The 26,518-nt window shown below is 42.5% G+C and overlaps 1 protein-coding gene across 1 annotated transcript in view; it reads left to right on the top strand.

Moving 5' to 3' along the window:
- LOC111224624 (protein bicaudal D homolog 1-like) overlaps positions 1-25,324 on the top strand; it is a 49,441-nt gene extending 24,117 nt beyond the window's left edge. The window contains exons 2-12 of the mRNA XM_022749174.1: positions 3,804-4,016; positions 4,970-5,122; positions 5,912-6,216; positions 7,093-7,267; positions 10,428-10,925; positions 11,017-11,195; positions 12,742-13,132; positions 13,522-13,716; positions 14,933-15,084; positions 15,484-15,694; positions 25,271-25,324. Coding sequence (XP_022604895.1) covers positions 3,804-4,016; positions 4,970-5,122; positions 5,912-6,216; positions 7,093-7,267; positions 10,428-10,925; positions 11,017-11,195; positions 12,742-13,132; positions 13,522-13,716; positions 14,933-15,084; positions 15,484-15,694; positions 25,271-25,324 — 2,526 coding nt within the window. The remainder of the gene's footprint in view (positions 1-3,803; positions 4,017-4,969; positions 5,123-5,911; positions 6,217-7,092; positions 7,268-10,427; positions 10,926-11,016; positions 11,196-12,741; positions 13,133-13,521; positions 13,717-14,932; positions 15,085-15,483; positions 15,695-25,270) is intronic.
- The last annotated feature ends 1,194 nt before the right edge of the window (positions 25,325-26,518 follow it).

The raw sequence follows: 26,518 nt of genomic DNA, 5'->3' as shown, positions 1-26,518 counted from the left end.
TAACAGAGGTCGGTCATACACACACACACACACACACACACACATACACACACACATACACACACACACGGATCAACACAGCTTACAGTTAAATCAGCTGCCTGTCGAGCTGACCAGATGTCATGGTGGGAGGGTCACATTGAAATGTCATATCATTGAAGAGATGTTTTATGAACAAATCCTTTTGCTTGTGGTTCACTTGTGTCACTGACTGTTTTTTTTCATTTGCTATCATCACATGAGAAATTCCCTTTTGTATAAAACATGTTTAAATCAAAAAAGGCAAACAGGTGCATTCTAACACATACTTTATTTCAATATGTTCATATGAAATCCTCCCTCTTTTTATCCCTGTGAAAGAATCACAGAATCATCATACAGCATCTGGTTGAATATATAAAATTCTCTCCAACAAAACAACCTCATAGATGTGTCAGTGGCTCAGGTAACTCATAAATATGACCCCAGTTAGGTACTGAACTGTCTGCTAAAGTCACTCTGGATGGAAATCTTAGATAAACATCCAGGATGTGAATTGTATCAGCTGAGCTGGGCAAGGATCAGTAATGTGATGCTTGGGTGTCTGCAGGCTGATAACATCATGCACCAGTGACAGTGTGAACAATGAAAGAAGGGAGGAAATGGTGAGAGGGCAAGAATGTGAACAAGAAAATTGGAAAGATGAGGTTAGAAATACAAACTAACTATACGCTGCCTTTGTCTGACTCTGGGTCAGCCTGATGACTGGAGTTAGACAGATTAAATTAAAATGAATGGCTGCATGATGCACCAGTCTGCTACTGTGTCACATGGAGTTTAAATGGTTGAACAGTGAACAAACAACTCAAATCTGTTGGTCAGCATGGTATCGTGTCTCTAAGACACTATCAAGCACTTTGCAAGAACAAATATCTTTTCCCACAAGGTGAATATTGTGTTTTAAGACCCAGACTCTCAGCCAGCATCAGTCACTGCACCATAAACCCATTGTGATGTCTCAGACCTTCCGACAGCGTCACTGAGCCAGGGACACTTTTATGGGAAACTATTCAGTCTGTCTGCATTAGTATGCTGACAGAGCAACCGACTGAAGACACAGGGGAGTTGGACGGAGAGAAATTAGTTGGATAGATCGAGTGAAAGAGGGAGGTGAAATAGAGTGAGATAAAGACTTTAGGGCATGACGAAATGATGTGAGTTTTGTGGGTGTTTTTATGTACATGAATGAAAAAGATGAATCCCTGTTATCAGTGTCATTGCTCATTTCTGTCCTGTCACAGTGGACTCCTCCTGTCCACACTGTCTGTCTGACCCTGTCTCATCTCTGTGTCTGTTTTGGACTCGTCCTTGTCTCTTTCAGTCAGACAGGATGAGGTCAGAGTTGGCAGTGAAGCACTGTGTCTGTAACTAGGACACTGGCCTCAGAGTGACAGTAAAGGCAAGCAGCAGATTAACATATCACTACTGGACATCACCTCCACCATTTCTACACGACCTTAGCAGTTTTCAAATTTTTCCTTTACATTGAATTTTTTTATGCCTCTGTGCCGGTGACAGTCAATGCCAGCATGATCTGGTTTTTAAGTTGTCTGTTCATCTGTCCCATTTTCGTGGACGCAGTATCTCAGTAACGCTGTGACAGAACATTTGGCACATACATTCACTTAGACTCAAGGACAAACCGATTACACTGAGTCCCAGTGGACATATGTGCCATACGTGAAGGGATTCCTTTGAAGAGTTCTCGAGATATTGTGTTCACAAGGCCAATATCATGTTTTGTGAGGTCCCCATGACCTTAACCTTTGACCTTTTACCATGAGTTCATCCTTGAATCCAAGTGAATTTTTGTGTCAAATTTGAAGAAGTTTTCAAGGCGTTACTGAGATATCGTGTTGATGAGAATGGGATGTGGGAGGGTGTCGTGTATCGAGCGATCAGCTGGGCAGACTTCTGAACACCGCCACAGGCTTGACTGAGGTTTTCTCATCTGAACCTACAACACCTTTCCCTGCCCTCTATACCTCCATCGATGGCCTGGGAGAGAGCAAACCGGTGACCACTGCGCGACCATCCGTGCCTCTCTGTAGCACGTCCGGTCAGGCTCTAAAACAACTCTGCCACAAGGTGGGTTTAGATGGTGACATGACCAAGTTCTCAGGAAGCTGGTTGAAGTGGTGGTGTAAACAAAGAGAGTCCAGTGGGGAGCCAACAGAGCATCCACTTTCTAAGGCAGGGGGGGAGCCTGCAACCAATACCAACAGGAGACCAGCACCGAAGCTCCTGACATCAGGGTCGGAGTGGAGGACGGAGGTGGACCTGGACAGACAGCTCCATCTCCCAGGGGAAATCTGCAACCCTACAGCTTACAGATTCTCCAAGTTGGAGACTCAGCAATGCGTCTACTCAGGGACCTGGGGCTATGGGGAGCTAGCTAAGCGTGGGGACCGAGCATCTCCTGCAGAAGGTTAGCTGCAGGGGGTGTAAGGGATGGCTGATGACCCCGCACCTAACAAAAGGGAAGGTGAACAGACCTACAACCCCGCAGGAAGAAGACCTTACCTGTACAAATTAAATGTGGGTGTACAGTAAAAGTCCCACAATGCCGTGTTTTCAGTGGAGGCTCATTAATCACTTAAAGTAAACACACCCTAACGTGTGCAGTCTCACACGCATCAGCGAGCAGAGGGACAGAGGAGAGTCCCAGCCTCCTGTGTGAAACTGTACTTACACTGCAGCCCCTGCGGGACAATGCACAGTTATACATTCTGCCTGTGTACAGCGATTCTCTATTCATCGTGTCTTTAATCAAAATCACATATTGACAGGACTTAGAGGAGTGAAGGGTTGAAGAGAGGAGACTCTGTAGTTTTCCACAGACCTCTGTCCACCTTATAGGTTCAGCCTAGAGTTCATGTCATTGAGTTTTAGTTGAGTCGATGTCTTCCCTCAGTGGTCAGTGGAGCAGGACTGGGCAGTTCATGTGGAGCAGCTCAGTAATCATGAGGCCACTGAAGCTGACTCAGCTGTTTACATGTTGGACCTCTCTGATCTCTTTGCCTTGTGTCCTGTCTCTCTTATAGAGCTGCGTCTTCATGGACAAACCCCTTCTACATTTTACACATACAAGCTGAGAAGACATGAGTGTCACTGCATATATATTGCTGATAGAGATAGGTAGAAGAACGAGCCAGAGCTGTTATGAGTTAAAACCAGGGGTGGACAGTAACAAAGTGCATTTACTTGAGTACTGTACTGAAGTATATTTTGTACTTTACTTGAGTATTTTAGAAACTTATGATTTACTCTTACTTTGAAAAAGAGCTTTTAGTCAGTGAATTTATTTTATTTTATTTTGAAAATGTGATAGATCATACACTGTATTCATCACAGGAGAAAAACCAATCACAGCCAACTCCTCCACTGTCAGTCATGTTTGAACCTTTCAGTGTCTGAACGATGGTGTCGGCTGTTGATCATTTCAGTCATTTATCCAGAAGCAGATTCTCCATAATCTTTGATAATCTTACTTTACTTTTTACTACGTAAAATAAATGATGAATCAGCAGAAAACATTTCAGATGGAGTGAGCTTTGTATCATTCATAAAAGGTCAAATATACTAATTGTTGCTCATGGGTTCATTGGTTTCATAGACTATTATCTCAATGTTCATACCTCACAGGAAATAGTTCTGTTTGTGGATCGAATAGAGCATTTTCGCTTTAACATGGATCTGCAGCAACTTGTGGACTTTACATAGAGACCATTCACCCAATCATGTCCTCCCCTGCTCTGTTCCAGGCGTTTGGCCAGGCCTACTCCACCCAGCGCAAGGTGGCAGAGGATGGGGAGACCAACGAGGAGACGCTGCTGCAGGAGTCTGCCACAAAGGAGGCCTACTACATGGGCCGCCTCCTGGAGCTGCAGGCGGAACTGAAACACAGCCGGGCCACAGCCTCCAACACCCAGGCTGACAACGAGCACCTGAGCACCGTGCTACAGGAGCTCAGGGAGGTACACTACGCCAGCGAGGGTTATGATGTCATTACCATGTCTTACAGGGAGTGGCTGGGTGCTCTTTTAAAACAGGACACCTTCATGTACAGAAGGTTTCAATTTTAAAATGTAAAGCAAAGGTACAACATTTTGTGACATTCCCCCACACACAGATTAAAATATATAAATAGATAAATATATAAATACAAACTAACCAGAGGTTGTTATTTCATATGATGGAGTATTAGGGCCACACTGAGGAAAAAAATCTGAAATTATGAGAATAAAGTCATAACATTATGAGAATAAAGTTGCAATTTTTAGAATAAAATCATATTTCAAGAAAAAAAAAAGTCAAAAGTTTACAAGAATAAAGCTGTAATTTTTACAATAATAAAGTTCCAAAAGTAATTTCAGGTTTCGTGTTTTGGAGGGGAAACATCAGAAGCTTTAAAATGAGGAACGTGGAGAATCCTGTGAAGTTCTACTTTAGCAGAGGAGATACTTCATCTTTTCTCTCATTAGCATCATCATCTTCATCATCAGGACGTTGAAAAGATTGTGAAGAAACTAAGTCTATTCCATTGTTAGACAAACAAACAGCAGAAGCAGTTCAGGCTGACACTGACTCTCCTTTGACCTGTTTGATTGGTTGATGTAATATTCCTTAAAGTTGTTTTTTTTTCTTAAAATTTTACATTTTTAATTATTGAAATATTAGGACGATATCTTTTTTTTCCTCAATGTGGCCCTAATACCCGTACTCATAATTTCATGGAAACAAACAGGAAGTGGTAGAATGGTATCCAGTTGTAGCTGAAGGTTTCCTATGGAGAGGCACTGCAATGAGTCCTTCCTCTCTCTTTCTATGAAAACCCAGCTAACCCAAGACAGCTACTGCAGTATGGATGAAAGTGACTGTGTCATTAACATCATGCAGCTTCAGCTCTGTTTCTGCTCTGTCTCAGCAGAGTAACGAGATGCTGGAGCTGCAGCGCAGCCGGATGAGAGAGGAGATCAGGGAATACAAGTTTCGAGAGTCGCGGCTGCTGCAGGACTACACGGAGCTGGAGGAGGAGAACATCTCTCTGCAGAAACTGGTGTCAACGCTGAAACAGAATCAGGTACAAATCATTCAGACACACTTGGACTTGCTATAGAGAATCAGAAGATATTCAGAATATATTTAAAAATCACTTTTTCTTCAACAGGGGATGATTCGTTGTCCTTTCATTTAGACTTTAAATATATTTTTTCTGGCTGAAGCCAAGTCACTCAGCAACATTATACATTCGTCAACAGTCTCTGCATTTGGGTCCTTAACACAAAACCTGACAGACAATCCAAGGGAGAAGGTGGAATAAAGGTGATTTCGTAAAGAAAACCAATTTACAATACAGGCATAACACAAGTCAGAAATAATCCAGAATCCAGGTAAAAACTCAGGAACACAAAACGGAATCTGTAGGAGACACAGGGGAAACATGGGAGGTAAGGGTGATAAAACACAGGTGTGACACATTAGGGTGGGGCAGGAAGTCAACAAGGAAGGAAACAGGACAAAGATACACAAGGACTCGTGAAATTAATAAAACATGAAATGAAATGAAATACATGTCCAAACTTAAAGAATCCTCTTTGGACAGTTTTGTCTTTTAGTATTTTTACTTTTTTTTTTTTTTATGCTCATAATATAACATGTTTGCTCCTGCAATATAAAAAAACAATATAACAATATTGCTTTTGTCTTTTCAGGGACAGGGAGAAGTCAGAGAGATATTTAAAGCCACAATGTCAGTTCATTTCACATGAAATGTACAGAAGGTTTACAAAAAAACAGATGTAATGAAATCAATGATGCACAGCTTGATTTTCATCCCATGAACGTGCCTATCCCTCCATCTGTGGTTCAGGTGGAATATGAAGGTCTGAAGCATGAGATCAAGGTCCTGGAGGAGGAGACGGAGCTCCTCAACAGCCAGCTACAGGACGCGCTGCGTTTGAAGGAGATCTCAGACGCCCAGCTGGAGGAGGCTCTGGAGTCTCTGAAGAGTGAGCGTGAGCAGAAGAAACACCTGCGCAGGGAGCTGGTCCACCACCTCAGCATGTGTGACGTGGCTTACACCGGCAGCGCCCACCTGACATTCACCTCTGCCCCGCCCAGCGGCACCGCCACCCCCACAACTCTGCTCTCCCCCAACGCAGAGGAGCCCACAAGGTGGATGTCGCACACTTGAAATGAAATTTTGATTTTTAGTGATCACAAGAGCTTCACGTGCAAATAATTAACACTGTCTCCAGCAAAATCCATCTATATCCTATTGATCTGCTTTACCAGACATGTTTTCTATTTCCTGAATTATGCACACTGGCAGTGTATTCACATATTGTCAGGTTCAGGTTCCTGAAACACTTTAAGGTTAGAAAGGTCAACATATTTCTCTAACATTAAAGAACAAGGTTGGCAATATTCTCCATTCCCAAACCAACAATGTGACCTTTAATGTGTTCTTTTCTCAACACTTTGACTTGTTAACTCTGTCCTCGGCTCTCAGCTCCAAGCCCATTGGTTTTGGATCACAAGCATATAGTTTCATTCAAAAAGAGACTCAGTAATTTCCTACAACAGCTGGACTGCGTAGTTTTTTAGCAAATGTTACACACGCACTAGGATGTTGAGGGTGAGTTCATTTACCCTCCCACTCATTTTCTTCTTGTTGGTCGTGCTCTGCTTCTTGACCTCCACCACATTAATTCAAATTTGGTGTTTTGTTTTTTGTTTCAAGCAACACGTCACCCAGTGTAACAGTGAGGTTCACTGGTGTGTTTTCATTAGTTTTCATTGTTAGTTTGAGTTGGAACATGGGATTTTTTGATAGTAAGGAAAATGGGTACCACTTTACAATGAGACTCTGCCAATTGACCACAGAACTCATCGATTGTATTGTAATCGTAATGATTGTAAAAGACTTGCACTCTCAAACTTTGTTTACTGAGCTGGTTATAAATCTCTAACTACTTCTTCTACTTGGTATTTTTGGAAGTAGAAGTTCATTTATGGGCTTTAAAGGTCTACTCTGCCCTGATCTGCCAGATGTAACGGCCACCTCCAGGGCGGGACAGGAGCAGGGCCAGCTGCAGGGCCTGTGCCCAGGGCCAATGGAGAATGTCGGGGGCCGGGTCGAAAATCTGAGGGAGCGGCGACGCTGGACCTCTACAGTGAGATGAACCTGACTGAGATCCAGAAGCTCAAGCAGCACATAATGACAGTGAGTGTGTTCTCTGATCAAGCCTGCTAAAAAGAGGCCTGGATCACGGTGTTAAAGTGTTACACAGAGCTAACAATAATGATAATAATTATTATTATAATAATAATTATTATTATTATAATAATTATTATTATTATCATAAAAACCTTATTGGTATAGCACATTTCATACTAGAAATGTAACACAAAATGCTTTAGAACAGAGAAATGAGATGCACCAAGTGCTTCACATGAAAAGACATGAAAACATGCCGTGCTGAAAGTCAATAACGTCACGGCCTTGAGTGTGATATTGCTTAATTGTAAAATGAGATGGAATAATATTGAAATAATAACATAGAAATAATAATTTAAAGGGTTAGGGTTAGTTAATATAAAGTTAAAAAAACAAAGATTACATACAAGGCATAAAATCAATAATCACTGCTTCTCTGATATCTGCAGGTTCTGTGTTTTTCTCCAGTTGTGACTGGAACCTTCAATAAAGCGGCAGCAGATGATCTCAGTGTCTATAGTTAATCAGGGAGTCAACAATGTAGCTTGGTCCTCCGCTATTAAGGCCTTTGTATATAAGGAGGAGGAGCTTAAAATCAATTCTAAATGTACCAGGAAGTTAAACTGGACTGATGTGGTCTCTGCTTTTGGAGAATTTTGACTCAGCTGAAGTCTCTCAGTAAAAATATAATCACAGTAATCAAGTCGGTTTGAAAGGAAGGCATGAATCAGTCTTCCAGCCTCCTTTTGGTTTATTAATTTGTAATAACACACTGATGGTGGTGTTACAGAACACGTAATGTAATCACCTAATAACTCAGTGACATAAAATCTGTGGCACAGTTTGTATGTGACACTGTGAAAAACAGACGACAGCTCTATTCTTTATTTTCAGTGTCTGTCTGGTTCAGAATCCAGCAGCTGACTCCTCTTTAAAAAACAAAGCTTTTGAATAATTTAATGTGAAACCAAGCTGACATACAGTATCCCCACTGTGTAAAGCCCTCTCTGTCTGTCTGTCTGTCTGTCTGTCTGTCACCTTCTCCCCTTGTCTCCTCCTGTCACACTCTAACTCATTCACTCTTGTTTTCTTTCCCAGCACCTTTGTCTCACACGCTCTGAGCATTTCTCAAACTTAGTGAATCAGTTCATGCTCAGATCACCACAAATCTGTATATTGTGTGTGTAGCACGTGTGTGTGTGTGTGTGTGTGTGTGTGTGTGTGTGTGTGTGTGTGTGTGTGTGTGTGTGTGGCTCTGTTTCAGTTCCTGTAGGTGTAATCCCATCCTCCCCTGCTCTCTGCAGCCTCTGTGATAGGCCGGGCTGCAGGAAGAGTTTATTTATATCTCACTGATACACCACACTATCGACCAGGCCCCAGTAGATGGTGGGTTTCACTGCTGGCTTTATATTAATGACATACAGTATCCCCACTGCGTAAAACTGCAGTATTGTTTCTTCACAACCAGAAGAACTTGAACTGTTTACCTCAGTGTTATTTGGTGAAGTGGTTCTGTATGAGCTAACACAATGAAGATGTGCAGTTTCAAAGATTCTTTTGAGACAGTCTTTATGGTTCAGTGTAAGTTAAAAGTTTTTAGTTCAGGTCTGGATGTGGAGGTGGTAAGAGATGTGTTTTTGTGTTGAATAGTGTGTCTCAGTCAAACATATCACACTTTGTGTTAGGAACAAAATCACTGTGTCTGCATCAGTGTGACAATTAAATATGGCCTGAGAAGGGAAGGTGTGAATAAGTCATCCATGGCTTTAAGGACTTATCAGATGCCAGAACACAACAGCAGGGTCAGCCCTATATTCTGCAATGTCCCTCACTGACTGACTGACTGACTGACTGAGGGATGATATTTCCACCACTGGTCAGTGGAGTGCCAAGCCGCAGTCTATTGAGCCACTCTGGTTTCCTGCTCAGGAACTGCAGGGAAGAGGAGGAACACTCCCAATACACTGAGCCTCTCCTCCATTACAGCAAATATAAGACTTTCATTCCATGTATCATTATTACTAAAGGAGGCAGAGGAATAACTAAACATAAGACACATGAAGCAGAGAGAGCAGGAGAGAGGGAGGGAGAGAGAGAAGTCATTGGTAACGAGGCTTTGTACTAACGACTATGACCAACTCTACATATCAAACAGAGGGAGTTAGACATAAAGACCTGCCTCTAATAAAAGTCTGTTACATTCTGAAGTTGAAGTAAATAAAGACTAAACTATTGTGGATCCAGACGGAGGCTGTGCTCTGTGTGAGAGACTCGATAAGAAAGACAGTCTGTCTGGGGCCCGAGACAGACTATCTTTCAGGTGGTTCACCTGGTGAAGCGTGTGACATTTGGTCTTAGTCTTTGCCCCGGTGGCCAAGGTTCGAGTCCAGCCTGTGGCCCTTTACAGCATGTCCTCTCCGTCTCTCTCTCTCTCACTAGGACTGTAATAAAGGCAAATGAATAACAAAGTATTAATGCTTGAAAAAGTTACTTTAAAAAAAGAAAGACAGTCTGTGTCTTCTAACTTCCTCTCTGAGTGATCATGTTGCAGTAAAAATGTTGTGAGATGTGACATTAACTGTAAAGAAAAGTGTCTGGACAGTTGAACTTAGTGTAGAGAAATGGGAGTCACCAGCTGCTGAAAACATCCATGCAGTGTGTGGATAAACAGTTTAAGTTGAGTACTGTCCTTCTTCTGAGGATTTAGCACCATCTTTAGAAACTGAGTTTGAGCCTGTTGATCCATTACACAATGAACTAAAACACTAACATTACAATGTATTTCACTATTGCACTTAGCAATTAATGTGTATCACATCATCCACATGCATACACGATTGTCCTTGTGCGAGGGCTAATGCAGCACAAGATACAAACAAACTGAGGACGAGGACTAGATTTCTCCCTTTGATTATTATGATAGGTGAATTGAAGACAGTCTGTTGGGAATTTGACTGTTATCTGAACCTTACATCTGCAAAACTGTCTTTCAGAATAAGATACAAAAATTTTTGTTTTTTCTTTTTGGCTGTGCCCATTGTCAGTATCAATGTCAAAGTCTAAATTTGATGTGTTAGATGGTCTGAGCCTGTAAAAAATATACAAAACATCTGGGATTAATACATCAATACATGGCGTTCTCTTCTCCTGCTGCTTCCTCCTTCAGGTGGAGCGTGAGAAAGTAACGCTGATGACGAGCCTGCAGGAGTCCCAGACTCAGCTCCAACACACCCAGGGGGCCCTGACCGAGCAGTATGAAAAGGGGCTCCGCCTTACCCAGAAAGTCACCGCCCTCCGCCGCCTGCATCGAAGGGCCCACAGCAGTGTCATCTCCCAGTTCAACCCCGACGCCCTGATGGAGCTAGGCAGAGATGAGGAGGAGGCTGAGGGAGAGGGAGAGACTGGGGAGGATAGGAGCGAGACACTGAACAGAAATCAGGTGTTTTCATACCAAACGCCGGGTCTGGAGATCATGCAGTGCAAGTACCGTGTGGCTGTGACAGAGGTGGTGGAGCTAAAGGCGGAGGTGAAGGGCCTCCGTGAAAGGCTGGCTCAGTGTGAGGAGGCGGCGGCGGAGGAGAGGCCAAAACGAAACAGTCAGCTGCACAAGATGGAGAGGCAGGCCGCCTCGTTGGAGAAGAGCTGCCGGGAGGGACGTGAGAAGGTAACCACTGTAGACCGACTGTGTCTGTCTGAACAGATCGAGAGATGGTTACATGAAGATGAAGGGTTTCTTCTTGTCCCTCCTCCCTCAGATTTCCAGTCTGGAGTTGGATTTGCAGGCAGCTCAGTCCGCAGCCAATGAGAGCCAGGGGGCGCTGATTGCAGCTCAAGACGAGCTGGTGATGCTGAGTGAGGAGCTCGCCCAGCTCTACCATCACGTCTGTCTGTGCAACAATGAGACGCCCAACCGCGTCATGCTGGACTACTACAGGTCTGACTGTTGTTTTGTCAATGACAAACACACAGCAGTAAAAGAGGGGAATTCGATTTCTCAAAGTGACAGGGACCGAGGCTCAAAGTGACACATTTCACAATAAAATCTAGATTTAGTCTAAACTGTTCATTTAATTTGTTAATATCATCATTGATTAGAGTCATCAACAGATTCTCCTGATGATGCTGGACAGTACTTTTGCCAGAGCTCTCTCTGGTGCCATTGCAGCTCCAAACACAGTCAACCTACTCAGAAGGCTGGTTTTTTAATGCTCTGAATGTGCCTGTAGTCTGGCTCCTTGTCTGCAGCCAATTTTCACTGGGAGTCTGAATAAGACAAGAGTTTATTCATCTCCAAGTGGAAATTCACAGGAGTTACAGAGAAATCTGAAGGAAAATTATAAAGGCACAGTGCTTTATTAATTCAAGAATATGTTTACAGGCTACCACTGGCAAGATGCTATTGGCTAGCAGACCACACTTTGAGAGGCATAAGTTAGGGCTCTTCACCACACTGGCAACAGGGTGGTGAAGAGCCCTCTATTTTAACGATCCAAAGCTAATGGTCTGGAGCGTGTGGCACAAGTGCATTCAGTGCTTGTCACTTTTGCTATTTTAACGACGGGAAAAACAGACGCTGCTCAACGTGCATGGTTCAATGGGTTGTACTTAATCTTTAAATTATTCATAGGAGTGTTTTGGGTGTAACATCCAATAAACCAATCAGGGCGCATCTCCCATTCCCTTTAAAAACCAGGTGTGCTGCAGCTTGGTGTACTGCTATTATAATGGACCGGTGTTTCACTCAGCTCCACAGTGAAGTAACGGCACAAATCACAATGTTAGAAATATTTGATGTGATATGATGAGACGTGCGAATAAATCTTCAGTTCATTATAAAACTGTGGACAAATTGAGGTGATGAATGTGGAACACTGTGGAGAAGCTTTCTTACTACATGGTAAATCCTCCAGTCTCACATAGAGATATCCATGACACATGACCACGTCATACAACACACGTCACACAGAAGCTCCGACCTTCTGAGGCTGTGTTGTAATGTTCCACCTGACTTATACCAACATCTAAGAGCATCTTCAGCTCACTCTGCTTGTGTGTAACAGGCAGAGTGCATGTGCTCTGTGCGCCTGTGTATGAAGGCGTATATTACTCTCTTGATAATGCTCCTATAACAGTGAAATACTGCAACACTGACTTCAGACCAGGTTTTTGTTGGTCAATCACTTTCTTCTGCTTTAAGATAGTAATGCACCAACAATGCTCCTCACCTCCCCTCATTTTAAGACCAACACGCCCATTGTGGAAAAGTGTATTTGCTATTTAAACAACGTGGTAGCTCGATCGGAAAATAACAACTGGCCTGAAACTGAATAGACGCTTGTGTCCCGCTTTGCGACGCTTTGTGCAGGGTATAAGATAGAGCCCTCAAACTCAGACTTAGTGGATACCTGCAGCAGATAATCACTAACATATTAAAGGTTGTATGTGTTAAAAAGCTGTTCTCATTCTGTTTCTGCTTGTAGACAAGGCAGAGGGCTCAGGGGCCTCAGTGCCAGTCTCAAAGCCATGTCCTCGGACAACAGCAAAGTTCTCCTCACACCACGCCTTGCCAGGCGGCTGGCCGCTGTCGCTTCCACAACCTCAAGTCCCGGGGAGTCGCGGAGCCCCTCGGAGTCTCCATCCAAAGAGCCCCTGTCGAGGGAGGGTGGAGGGGAAGAGAAGGAGGGAGACAAAGAGGGCCTGCAGATGCCATCTGAGCAGGGCCCAACGGCCTGCACTCCTCCGACCCGGTCACCCAGTATCAGTGCCTCTTCATCGTCATCATCATCATCATCGCCTGCCATGGAGCCAGCCGGTGAGCTGCGCAAGGAGCCCATGAATATCTATAACCTCAACGCCATCATCAGAGACCAGGTAGAACACAGTTCTTGTGCTGGTGTCACTTTGTCCTGTCAGTCCTCTTTTCTGACACTTTTCACCTTCAGCACAAATGGATCATTATTTTCAGATAACTGTCTCTGTCTAGTTCAACCCCCCTCCCTCCAGATTCACCCTTTTGTCCTTTTCCCCCCATTTATTTTCCTCCATCTCTCTCTTTTCTCTTCACTAAGATCTGACATCTCTGTTAACTAAAGTCTGATTTTCATGTAATTTGTTTTTTTCAGCTGAGTATTTTCATTCCTTTCCTTCCTTCCTGTTCATCTCTCCTCTGTTCTTTTCTTCCACAGATTAACTCTCTCCTTTTAGCCAGACTCACCCTCAAAATGTCTCCCCTCCACCTCTCTCCCCTTCCCCTCCCCCAGGTGAAGCACCTCCAGCGGGCAGTGGACCGGTCTCTGCAGCTGTCCAGACAGAGAGCTGCAGCCAGGGAACTGGCCCCTCTGCTGGACAAGGACAAGGAGAGCTGCATGGAGGAGATCCTGAAGCTCAAGTCTCTGCTCAGCACCAAGAGAGAGCAGATAGCCACCCTCAGACTGGTGCTCAAGGCTAACAAACAGGTACAGAGGGCTGACATGTGACGTGTTCATGTGAGTGTAGGGCAGAACGATATAAGTCTAACAACATTTTGGTCTATGGGGCAAAAAAACCCCCAAAAAATCATATGTTGGCATGACAGCCAAGAAGGTACAGGAAAGACATTAGGCTAGAACACTCACATAAGTTCAGCAAAGTGCACGATTAAAGACTCTTTTGTTCAGATTTTAGGCTGTCAGACAAAGAGTTGATAAACATGACTCTATTATGACTGTTGACTGCAAACTAACCAATCAGAGTACTGTATGAAACGATGCACAATGTGTTGAATGCAATAATATTATCCCCATAAATCTGCTCCAAGTCTCCAATCCATCCATCCATCCACGTATCTGTCCATCCACCCATCCATCCATCCACACATACATCTGTCCATCCATCCATCCATCCATCCATCCATCCATCCATCCATCCATCCTTCCATCCATCCATTATGTCAGCCCCATGAGGAAATGAATATAGGCTGTCTTTACCTGCAGCTGATGTTATTGTCATGTTTTGGTCGTGGGTCCAAGATCTCTTGATAAAGTCTTGATAAATGAAGGATATGATATGATATATGCTTTGATATCAGTTGCTACTCTGCTTCTTTTCCTGTGATATTTAAAGCAGATATTTGCACAGACATTTCAAAAGACAATGGCTTTATTAGAAATGAAAAATCCAAACACAGCCACCAGTGCTGGGTTTAACGACGCCTTTAGGGAATGAGCCCAGCAGTTTATAGCCTGACTGTTTACTGGCCTACACTCTCCCAAAGCGCATCAACCAATAAGGTTGATTGAAGTACTCACTTGACTGTCCTGAACCTTTCCCCCATTGCAATTAGTTTATATTGCCTGTTTTATATGATTTCTTTCTAAGGCCTGTGTGTATCAGTGATTCAATGCAGCAGCTAGAGTTCACATTATCCACTGAGAAAATGTCTACCAACACCTCTGACGACCTTCACTGATTTGGAGTTGCACACAGTGCAAACTATACTCATTTGCTGTATACAATACAAACACTACTCATTTCAAGAGTTGTTATGTTAGGTGTGGCACACATTCAAGTGAAGTGAGATCTTTGTTTTTCATAGCAACATATTTGGACACTGCATAAAACAATTCATGATACATGCGTGTGTGTGTGTGTGTGTGTGTGTGTGTGTGTGTGTGTGTGTGTGTGTTCACCCAGACGGCAGAGGTGGCTCTGGCCAACCTTAAGAGCAAGTATGAGGCAGAGAAGTCCATGGTGACTGACACCATGATGAAGCTAAGGAACGAGCTGAAGGCACTGAAGGAGGACGCCGCCACTTTCTCCTCCCTGCGAGCAATGTTCGCCACCAGGTCAGAGACCAGATACAAGAAATACTGTCAGGAGACCACAGAGCAGTTTCGAGTTTTTGTCCAGAAAGTGACTCCTGATGAATTCTAATCCCATAATAACTTCATAAAGCGATGATGTGTTTGGGCTTTTTGTCATCATGTTTTGGACTTACTCTGCCCCCAAGTGGTGAAAATGTCAATCACTGCAGCATTAATATTGAAATATCACGTCTTCTATGGTTACGTTCAAGAAAACACAGAGCATCTAATCCATCAGTCAAGAAATGTTCAAGTCTTAAAGAATTCACTTATCTGTTGTGAGTTAGATAAGAAGATAGATGCTCTTCCCAGGTCTGTTTCTTGGGCACAGTCATTTCTTTGACCTCATCCCTCTCTCATTTTGTTTCTTGCTCTCCTCAGATGTGACGAGTATGTGACCCAGCTGGATGAGATGCAGAGACAGCTGGCTGCAGCTGAGGATGAGAAGAAGACTCTGAACTCCCTCCTCCGGATGGCCATCCAGCAGAAACTCGCCCTTACCCAGCGCCTGGAGGATTTGGCTTTTGATCAAGAGCAGACCCACCGCACCCGTGGGGGCAGGCTGATCCGTGGGAAGACGAGCACCCCCAAAGTAAGTGCCCTGTCCTCGGCTTCGGCCTCCAAGCCAGCCCAAGGCTCCACTTCAGCTTTGGCCCCTGGCAGCCTCCCTGTTTCTGGCCTTACTAGTCCTACATCAATTGTTCCTGATGATCCCATTGTGCCGCTCAGCCCGTCCATGGTCAGTGCAGCTACTGCAGCCCTGGCTTCAGCTCTTACCTCCCCTACCTCACACATACCCCATTGCAGTCCGTCATCACCAGTGGCCACTTCACTGGCTGGCCCTCTAGTGCCAGAGAGCCCCCCATCTCTGGAGGCCCCCTCCACTCCCTCGGTGCGGACCCCACCCTCAACCCCTCTGAAGCTGGCTCATTCCCAGTGGACCCTTGGGGTGCGGACGTTTGTGGTTGACTCCCAGAGTTTCAATGTCAATATCTCCCCGACTCTGCCCCGTAGCTTGGGGATCTCCAGGCACTACATCTCAGACACACACACCTCTCCACCACCATCCACCACCACCACCACCACCACCAGGCCCACCCAGCCAGGATCTGCCCCCTCTTCTCCATACCGCTCCCCTAATCTGGGGCTCAGGCGCTCCACGTGGAGCCCCTCACCTCGAACTCGGCCCCTCTCTAGCCTGACACGCTCCTCTGTCCTCTACACTCCTTCCTCGTCCTCCCCTTACTCCTCGTCCTACTCCCCTTCCTCCTCCCACAGCTATTCCTCCGCTTATTACAGCTCCTCTCCTGCTTTTACACCCTCTAGCTCCTACCTCGCCTCTAGCACCTCCACCTCCTACAGCCACTCCTCCCACTACACACCCCTGTACCCCAGATACTACAGTTCTTACCGGCCCCGGCACTGACCTGCCCCACTGTAAATCCTTTGCTATAAGCCTTTTTCAGCCTTTTCCACCAGGCTCCTTATTGAAACTGCAACTCCCATCATGCCTCTCTTTTCTTCACCTGAGAGATTGGGGGCTCACAGAGAGGAGGACAGAGTGGTTTCCTGTTTCCCAGTCCCTGTTTTCCTGTGCCTAAGCCTTGGCCAATGGGTTCTGAATGTTCAGTGACTTGCTCAGGGATTTGACATGAGGAGCACAAGCGCCTTCCTTTTATTCTGAGACTGCTGATTGGTCCACAGGAGGGCGTTTAAAAAAAGAGACTTTTTATTGGGAATTTTTAGTGTTTATGTTCTTCAGGTTGAGACCACACATGCATGAAGTGATTAAAAGAGACAGAGACATTCAGACATTGATGGGACACTTGGCGGACACTTTCATAGCTTTGAATGAGGGCCATGATACATTAAATACTGTCCTCTATATTCAGTGTAATATCCACTCTGTTTTTAATAGTAGTGAGTCTCATATACTGCATTGTACTCAGATACTTAAGGGTTCAGTATGGTTCAAATGAACTAGGTACAAAGTGTCCTCCAAACGTGTCTGGAGACAACAGTGTGTATCATTTGGGCGGCCACATTCAAAGGTGGGGTTAATGATAGTGAATGGTACAAAAAAGCCTGCAGGTTTTTACACCTACGCACACTTGGCCAATCGTGTGATCAAGTCAGTGTGGTTGTTGGATAGTTTTTTCAAAAAGGTACAAAACTTATTGGACACAGCCTCCTAAACTCCAGTATTGTAAGAGTGTGAGGGGATGGTGTTTGAGTTTCCCACAAGAAATTAGTTTGAAGCATACTGACTCCTTTAGGGTTTCAACTTTGATTTCACACAATAATCTCACAGAGACTCACACACACACCTTGTATGATGAAGTAGCTGTGGGTAAGGAGTGACGAACGCGTCACTGGTATTCACTGGATATATTGTCAGGGTGGGCACTGCTTTCCAACACAAACCTGTGCATCTCAATGACTATTCTTCATTTCCTGCCTCGGGTTGTTGCCATCATCACAACTCAACCTTTAGCAATTAGCATTTTTGTCTCTCACTAGCACCACCCAGTGGTTTGTTCTTATAGCCATGTACTCAGCTATGCATGTTCACGTTTGGATGCTCTGATTCTGCAGATTTCCTTCCCCTTCCATATGAAAAATGTATCTGATAGAGGTGCAGACTGGAAGAGAAGAACTTATGAGAAGGAGGAAGTGGAGTGGAGAGCACTCAAACATGGCATATGACCACTGTAGGATCAGCTGAAGCCCATAGTCTAGTCACTGTACAGGTTGAGGTGTGTCTCAGTAGTCTGAGTCGCTTTCTCCTCATGTTTTATTTGGAAATGCCACAAGTAAAGGAGGGAATGAATCTCAGTGATAGTTTTGGGTGATTACATTTTTAAATGAAAGATTTCACAGTGATTATTTTTTTTCTCAAAAATGAATAAAACAAGATGAAATAAGAGAGTGTAACCACATGACCACATGACTTAGTATCTTTATATCCACACAGTTACAGGAAGAGGAAGTGATCACAGACTTTTTAGACACACCTTCATGGCTGACTTCAGTGAACTATCACACCAATGATGTAGCACCCTCTTGTGCCTCTGAGGTCATCTGCAGAGGTTTGTCCAGCAATACAGAATGAATGTATTCAGGTTATGTGAAGGTTCGTTCATGGCACTGCACCAAACTCAGGGAATGTGAAAAACTTCATTCGACCTGGAATCGCTTAACAACCAAACCAGAATGACTACAAGCATCACGATATATTTTTTCGCTGGGAGAGCAGACCTCCCAGGTTAGAAAGCACCTAAGGTTAGTGTTAAGTTCAAATCGATTTTAAAGGTCCCATATTTTACACTTCCATTGTTTTTATTTGTGTTGTTTGTATAAGTGTTGATCCATAAGAAGATATATTTGTGGTTTTTAAGAACCAAAAACCATCTCAGTGTAGTTTTACATCTCCTCTCTCAGGCTTCTCTCTGGATAATAACTCTCTAATAACAACAGGTCGGTGAGCCAATCAGAAGAGGGTGGATGGTAGGCGGGGCTTAGGGCATGGCTGAGAGCGGTGACTGCTTCGTTGCAACATCACAAAGTTTCAGAAGTCTTGACAGCTAGTTTTAAGTTTCTGAATTCAGGCTGTGTGCATTTCTCTGTGGACTGAGCTTTGATAGTTTCACAGTATTAATACAGAACCTAGACCTGCTTTATAATCAAACAACACATGGACATCTACCTTTAGACTATATGGGACCTTTAAAAGAACAGTCTTCAGATTTAAGAGGTTTTACATCTTACGTATAGTCACAGGAGAAGACTGATATCAGTTTCATGTACAGTGTGTCCAGTACAGAGATAAGTCTCAGATGTGTGGAAAGAACTAGATAACTGTAGCAGTTGGTCGCGATCACAATACACAAGATGACACCATATAAAAAGCCTGAATTACCCAAATTTTTATTGGTTTACACTTTTGTAGCAGCTTATTGAAAGTGAAGCCAGATAAATAAAATAGGTCCTTTTGACTGAATTTAAGTTCATTTCAGATTTTGAGCAGTTGAAACCATCTTTCCGCTAGTTTGTTCACACTTCCCTTAAGTCTTCCTGATGAATGGTGGATATTGTAGCTGTCAGAGACTTCTGACATCTTTAACTTTTTGACATGAACAGTTCTTCCTGCTCTGCTGCTCGTAATGAAGGTCTGAACCTGTTTTGTTCAGACCCCATATCCAGACAGCATCTCCATAATGAGAATACACCCCCCAGCATGTGGTTAGCTCCTAGACACCAGTACATCCTTACCTCTGTACTCGATTCACTCATTCATTGATGTTGATCTTCTCTTTTGAGCTGAAACTTATTGATGTACTTTAACTGTTGACTAACATCATATCTGAGGTCCCACCAGTCCAGCACACATGATACCGTATTCCCTGTGTCTGTGTGTGCCTTACAGAACCTGTTATACAGAACCAACACAGTGTAGCCTAATAACTAATACCTGCTCTGGCTGATTGTCTTTTGTCTGGACACAAAACCTTGTAATGTGCTTCCTTTATTTTTCATTTCCACATCTGCGCCTCAGGCTAAAGTGCTGTCGTTTTGTGTATTTGTTTTTATCTTGAATCACTTTCTGTGGGTTGGATAATGACTCAGCTGTGAGACAATACTTGTAACTGTCAGTAGATCTTTTTTGTCTGGGTGCTGGGTGCTGGGTGCAGCCCACATCCTCTTCAACTTTCCTTCTTTATCTCCTCCATTGTTGGAACCTTTAAACACCACTCTTCTTCTTTCTTTCAACCTATCACTGCTGAATATTTACCCCTGTCTAATACTGTAAATGGATGCACCGTCATGCCTACAACACACAAGTTTTTCAATATGCAACATGGGGCAAAATCACATTTGACAGGCAGTTGTCTTTGCCATGATTGGACAATATCTTGCCTTCATTTTTTTCTAACTAAACCATTGAAGCTCTGTGTCTGTAATCTGATTTTTAAAGTTGCAAATGGCAGTGAAGCTCCTGCTCGACTGACATTTTCTTTTGAAAGATGTATCAGCATAAAATGTTTTAGACACACTCAGTGTGGGACTGAATGTTCATTCACAGTACATCCCTCCCTGATCTGTACTGCACTGCAGTCAGCACCAGAGCTGATCCATTCTCTGAAGCCTGACCTCCATGAGTCATTCAAATCATATTGTCAGGAGGAAATGTACATTACTTCCATTAGAGGACCAAACTAGTGTTTCAGTTGTTTACAAAGTTTAATACAAATCACATACTTCACTGATGGGCGCTTTCTACAGAGTGCTGATTGATTTTTGATTTTGGATTGGATTTTTTGTTTTGCCTTCCTCTCAGCTACTGGTTTTCACTTATTTTACAGTGTGCAAACTAACTTGCTAGATCAGGGGCCGCTTTCACGAAGATATTTCCCACTGGCCTGTAGTGTTGGTCCAGTCTTCATTTTGCTCATAGAGTCATACAGTCTAATACAAGTAAGACTGACTCATTTTAAGCCAAAACATTAGACAAATAACTCACAGGCTAACTCAGGCCAAATACCAATGTTACCATGGTAACAATCAGTGACAGTGACACCTGCGCTGACCTGTAGCACCCAGCGAGATGGGAAATAGTTTCTAGAGACAGCAGCCATTTTTTTTCCAAAATGTTTCTTTGTTGTTACACTCTTCATACACTCTTGTAACTGTTGAATTCTTCCAAAAGACAAACCTTTTCTGCTAAAAATGGAGCTGAGCAGTTAAATGCAGTTCCTCGGGCGACCATTTTGTTTATTTTGAAAAAAATAATAAGACAGACTTAGACTTAAGACTTAATTTAGACTCAGTCTATCTGAATAGAGTCTGAATAGAGTCTGTCTTTGTGAAACTGGCCCCTGATCTAGAACCACCTGCCAAATACAGTACACTATAATATTAGCAGCAGATCATGTTGGTGTGCCCTGCACTTCATACATTATTACCCAGTATATAGCTGAGAAAATAACCTCCTTGAACCTACTGCTCACCTGCTGGAGTGCTGCAGTGTGCAGTGGCTGGAAGCTTCAGTATATTACAGCTATTCTATTCAATAAAATGGTCGTCCCCCTATTAGTGTATTTGTAAGAATCCTTTCTCAGTTGTTGTAAATCATGTTTTTTTGAGACTTCACATTCATAAAACATCCTATAATATAATGTCCCACCTATAGGTCACTAAGAGTGTCCTGTGGGGAGTTTGTATTTTTAAAATCCTTCCCATAATATATGTTATGAGATGCTCAGGAGATAATGATGCAGAATATCATGTCAGCATTCCAGCTAGAAAGAAAGAAAAACATTAAAATACACCACAGTGAGATTTTGACAGTTATCAACAGTAATGTTGATCAGTTTTAGACAATGGGTCAAACCAAGGTACCTCATTGATCACTGGAAATGGTTTGGGGCTACCTGAAGTTACCTGATGCTAGTTTGAGATATTTTCAGTCAAGCGCAGATTCTTTTGGTTCATATCTTAGTGTGATTGTCAGCTGTGCTGCAGGATTACTCAGACAGACTAATATTTATCTATAATATAATATTTCTTCATTCACAGCTCGATTGGACATCCAACATATTTATGTTTATTGGATGCAGAGTTGAGAAAAGAGGACTCAAAACGAAGGAACATTAGGATCTGGTGTGGATGTAATCTGTATGTTGGCTGAGGTAAAAGAAGGAACCCAGTGTGATCTCCTCTCTGTGACACCCCCCTCCCTCTGTCTAAACAGATGCACACTTACACACTCACTCACTGACACACACGTCCCTCCTATCAGACCTACAAACCTCTGCAAAACTTTTAAATTTAACCAGTGAGAGACAACATGAAGTCTGTCAAATGTTGTTTTCTGCCCCATGACTGGAAAACCAGTGTCATTCATATGCTGTTTTAGAGTGATCTCTGTGGACCTAAAGGGAAAGAGTTCATGCAACAGACATGTGTTGAAGTTGATTGGCTGCAGTTTGATTGGTGTCCTAATATCTCTGGATTGAATGATACAGTTAAACATTCTCCATGGTTTAAATAAATGTGATGTAGGGTTAGAGAGAAACATTATACTGAGGTATTTTCCCTAGAATACTGTACTGGTGACAGTATTAGGTGTCATCATGCGCACACTCATCAGGTGTTCTTGAAAATGCTGACTTCATTACAGCCAAATGAAATGAGTTTTGCCATACAGACATTTCATAAAGCGACTCAGAATTGATCTTCGGTGAGAAATCATCTCAGAGAGGGGTCAGAACTACGCAAGCTGAGAAAGGCCATACTCGCAAATACTTTTTTTATCCCGTTATCTCAAGAAAATAAAGCTTATTATTCCAAGATATTATCAGGAGAAAATTAGTTTTTGTTTTTCCAAAATAAGATATTATCAGGAGAAATTGATTCTTTGTTATCTCAAGATAACGAGATATTATCAGGAGAAAACGTTTTCGACTGAAGCTCATACACTAAGTCATGAGTAACAGTTGTCCTTAGCAACAATCCTCATAGTGCAGCAGATAACGGCATATTTCAGGAGAAATTTTTCAAATGTGGATAAGAGTATAGTAAATTTGGCACAAATCCTCCTTGGGTATTACTCTTTTGATAAAACACAGTCATAGCCATTCAAGATGGCCACAGTTTCCAAGATGGCTGACATTTATGGCAAGGAAATGTCATTTTTTCCCATATGAATGATCTGGGTGTCAAATCAAACATTTTAACAATGTAGACGGTGAAATTTAGTACATTGTAAAAAATGAAACTTGTGAAAATTTTAACTGTTTACCTACATTTTGCAAATTTAAAGTCCTGCTGAATTAGAACAATCATACAGAGTGAAAAACCTTGTCAGGATAAAAAGAATTTTAATTATTTAAAATAATATTTAATTAACATTAAGAATAGAAAATTTGGCATCCTTATGGTCAAAAACATAGGATTCAATTGCAAAATCATTGAAATCTTTCCAATGGGAAAACTCTGTGGTAAAATATGTGTTTCCTATTCTGGAAACGGCGGACATCTTGGAAAATGGCAGCCTTTTGAAATTTCAAGTAGCTAATAGGATTTTTCTGAAATGAATAGTCTCAGAGGCATAAACATTTGATCCTGGTATTAACATTTGAATGATTATTACACTTATCTACTGTATCTTTGATTAACAAAGTCATTATAATGAGAAAACAAGCTTTGTTATCTGAAGACAACAGGATAATTTTCTCGTTATCTTGAGATAGAAAAAAAACGTTTTCTCCTGATAATATCTCATTATCTTGGGATAACGAGCTTTGTTATGATACTGAGATACTGGGATGAAAAAATATTTGCGAGTGTGGCCTCTCTCGGCTTCTGTACAGAACCAAAGAACAGTCAGTTTTTCCAGTTGGAGAGCAGGTGAAAAACTATGACAAAAAAAAAATGTAACAATTCCTCTTCAGTTTGTGACCATGACAGTCAAATATGTTCTAGACTAGAATTCTTAAAAGGCAGCTATACTAACTAGATAACCAAGAAACCTTTGCATATTAAGACTGTAACAGCTACACAAGGTACGGTGAATCATCTGGTTCCCTATGTATCTGTGCCCTGTCAAAGTTGGTCTCTCGATGGAAGAAAAAACCTGTTATTGCTCAAAACGTTTCATATATTGCCAAATCGCATAAACACGCATCAATAGAGTGAAAATACCTCTTAGTTGAGACAGTTGTAGGTGGATTTGTGACCATGAGTGTTGTATATAAAATAAAAAGTAAGAAAGATAGGTTAACTCAAAAAATGTTCTTCTCTTCAGGAGGCTTTTAGTGATACTGTAACAGTACAGAGCGCCAAAGTAAGAATGTACCTCATAGTGAAGATGTAAGAAAACCTCAGAATCACATAAGAAATTACTAACAACTAAGTCCTATAACATCCTGTAATGTTGCTCAGCAGTGAAGATTGTAGCTAACAGTGTCTAGTCAAAGATTATACATTTTTAAAATCATTGCTGATTTAACAAACACTACTCCCTGCAAGCCCAAGACCTTTGCAGACTGACCTGAGGCTAGTTGACTGGCTAATGTGACTAATCTGTAAGAACAGGAGTAAAGGAAGGGCTGAATGGTGTGGAGGTCTTTTAGACAGTAGCAATAACAGAGTAAATGTTTGAGAGATGACATCATGGATAAAGGAGAAACCAACAGTTATGATGACTATAGTCATTCACTTTTCAGAAAACCAGAGGAAAGAAACCCTCAGTCTGAGAGTTACAGAAGCTGGTGGAGCAGTACTGAGTCCTGAGGTGATATCAGGTCTTCTGCTCTCTATAACACACTGTAGCTCATTACTGTTGCACTATTATTCCTCACCATTACTGGCAGGAGTGTGGAAACAGGATCACCATTGTCGCTGGAGTTTGAGAAACACCAACTTTAAACTGTTACAGTTTGAGGATGAGATCCAGTTGAGCCTTTATTGGAGTTAACCGGCTGCCATGTTTGGTCTTCTTATTGTTAAATGCACCCATGATGACATTAATGGAGCTTGCTTAGTCAGAGAAAGTGACTCTGTGGCTCCAGCCCCTGTATTTAAAATTCAGATTAACTCATTTCTAAGAAATGTCTGTCTAGCTAAAACTCCAAAAGTCAGACCTGTGCTGGTCATGCTTCCTGTAAGCAGCACCTCTGAGCTAATGCCCTGTCCAGACATCCAGACTGTTAAATGTCATACCACTGAATGTGTCCAATGCCTGTTTGCTTTCTGACCACTTTATATGCACGTGTAAATACCAAGTATTTTAAAGCTTTAACTGTACAGTGTTATGTTAATATAGCCTATACTGTAAATATCTAAGAATTAATACTTTGTGTGTCGTATTTTGTCATTGGGTGACTGATGATCACTCTCTTACATTCTTCCACACCGGGAATATTCATTTTCATAATTCCCCTAACAGTCATAAGTTCAACTTTACAGTATATTTAGGTCATACAGCCCTTCAACACAACGTCTCATCTCACTCTTAACATTAAATCCGAATCAAGCTTAGTCTTACTGATGTGTGGGTAAGTGTTGAGCCCTTCCTTTTCTTCCTTTCGACAAGCCTTCATCATCTGAAGTGTTTACATTGTGTGTCTGTGTTTTGTGTTCATCTAACAGTGTCAGTTTTTTGCAGATTGTCAGTAGTCTTCTGCCACAGTGGCGTTCCTCATACCCCCCCCACAGCTGAGGGTTTGGGTCTCCTCAGCTCTGTTGGCAGGTAACACCAACATCACAGTCACACACACACGCACGCACGCACACACACACACACAAACACACTCACACTCACACTCACACTCACACTCACACTCACACTCACACACACACACACTCACACACACACACACACACACACACACACACACACAGCGACCAGCAGACTCTAGAGACAGGTTTTTAACTGCCCTCCCTAAATCACCCCACTTATATCACTAATTGTCCGATTTTTATGTCCTCTGCGCCGGTGACAGCCAGAGCCGGTTTTCAAGTTGTTCACATGCCCGTCCCATTCTCGTGGACATGATAGCTCATTAATGCCTCAATGGAATTTATTAAAATTGGGGACAAACATTCACTGGGACTCAAGGATGAACTGATTAGACTTTAATGGTCAAAGGTCAAGGTCAATATCAATATTCAGCCCTTACTCAACACTTCTCAGAGCAATTATGGCAAAATTTCACATATTTATAATATTTTCTATGACTCTGGATAAACAAGGATGTAACCCGAAATTAGTCTGAGTGGCGGAAGCAGACAACCACGAGGAGATGATTCTAGTTTTTCTCAGATTATAGAATGCTTTGACCCAAAATATTGCCTGTGAGTCAAAGGACCAGTTGAGTGCTCCTTTAAAATGTAAGTCTAAATCCCAGATATCCTGGAGCACTTCCTTTTCTAATGAAAAGATAAAGGAATGATGTTAAAGAATATTATGAGAATGTTAGACAACAGTTAAGGCTTAGTAACTGATGTGCAAAATGTGGCCAGGTTGGCGGGTACTCTATTGTTTTTGGATTTTTTTAGTTATGCTAGCAGTATGGTTATAGTGAACCATGTCAGTCTGTTGGTGAGTCAGCCACCACTTTGGTCCAGACTGAAAAATTTGAACTATTGGATTGATTGCCATGAAATCTGAATGTAAACAGACATTCATGGTCCCTAGAGGATAATCCTTAATGACAGACATTCATGTTCTACTCAAGAGGAACTGAAATCACTTTGGGGATCCTCTGACTTTTCATCTTGGGCCATTATCAGGTCAGAAATTTCAATTTGTCCAATACCTAAACTAAGATGGTGAACATTATACCTGGTTCCATCAGCATCTTAGTATTGTCTCTGTGAGCATGAGCATGTTACCATGCTGACACTAGCAATT

Source organism: Seriola dumerili, unplaced genomic scaffold (assembly GCF_002260705.1).
Source record: "Seriola dumerili isolate Sdu_G_001 unplaced genomic scaffold, Sdu_1.0 BDQW01000138.1, whole genome shotgun sequence".
Taxonomy (NCBI): Eukaryota; Metazoa; Chordata; class Actinopteri; order Carangiformes; family Carangidae; genus Seriola; species Seriola dumerili.
The sequence above is the reverse complement of the archived record's forward strand: the minus strand, read 5'-3'. Positions and strand labels throughout refer to the sequence as shown.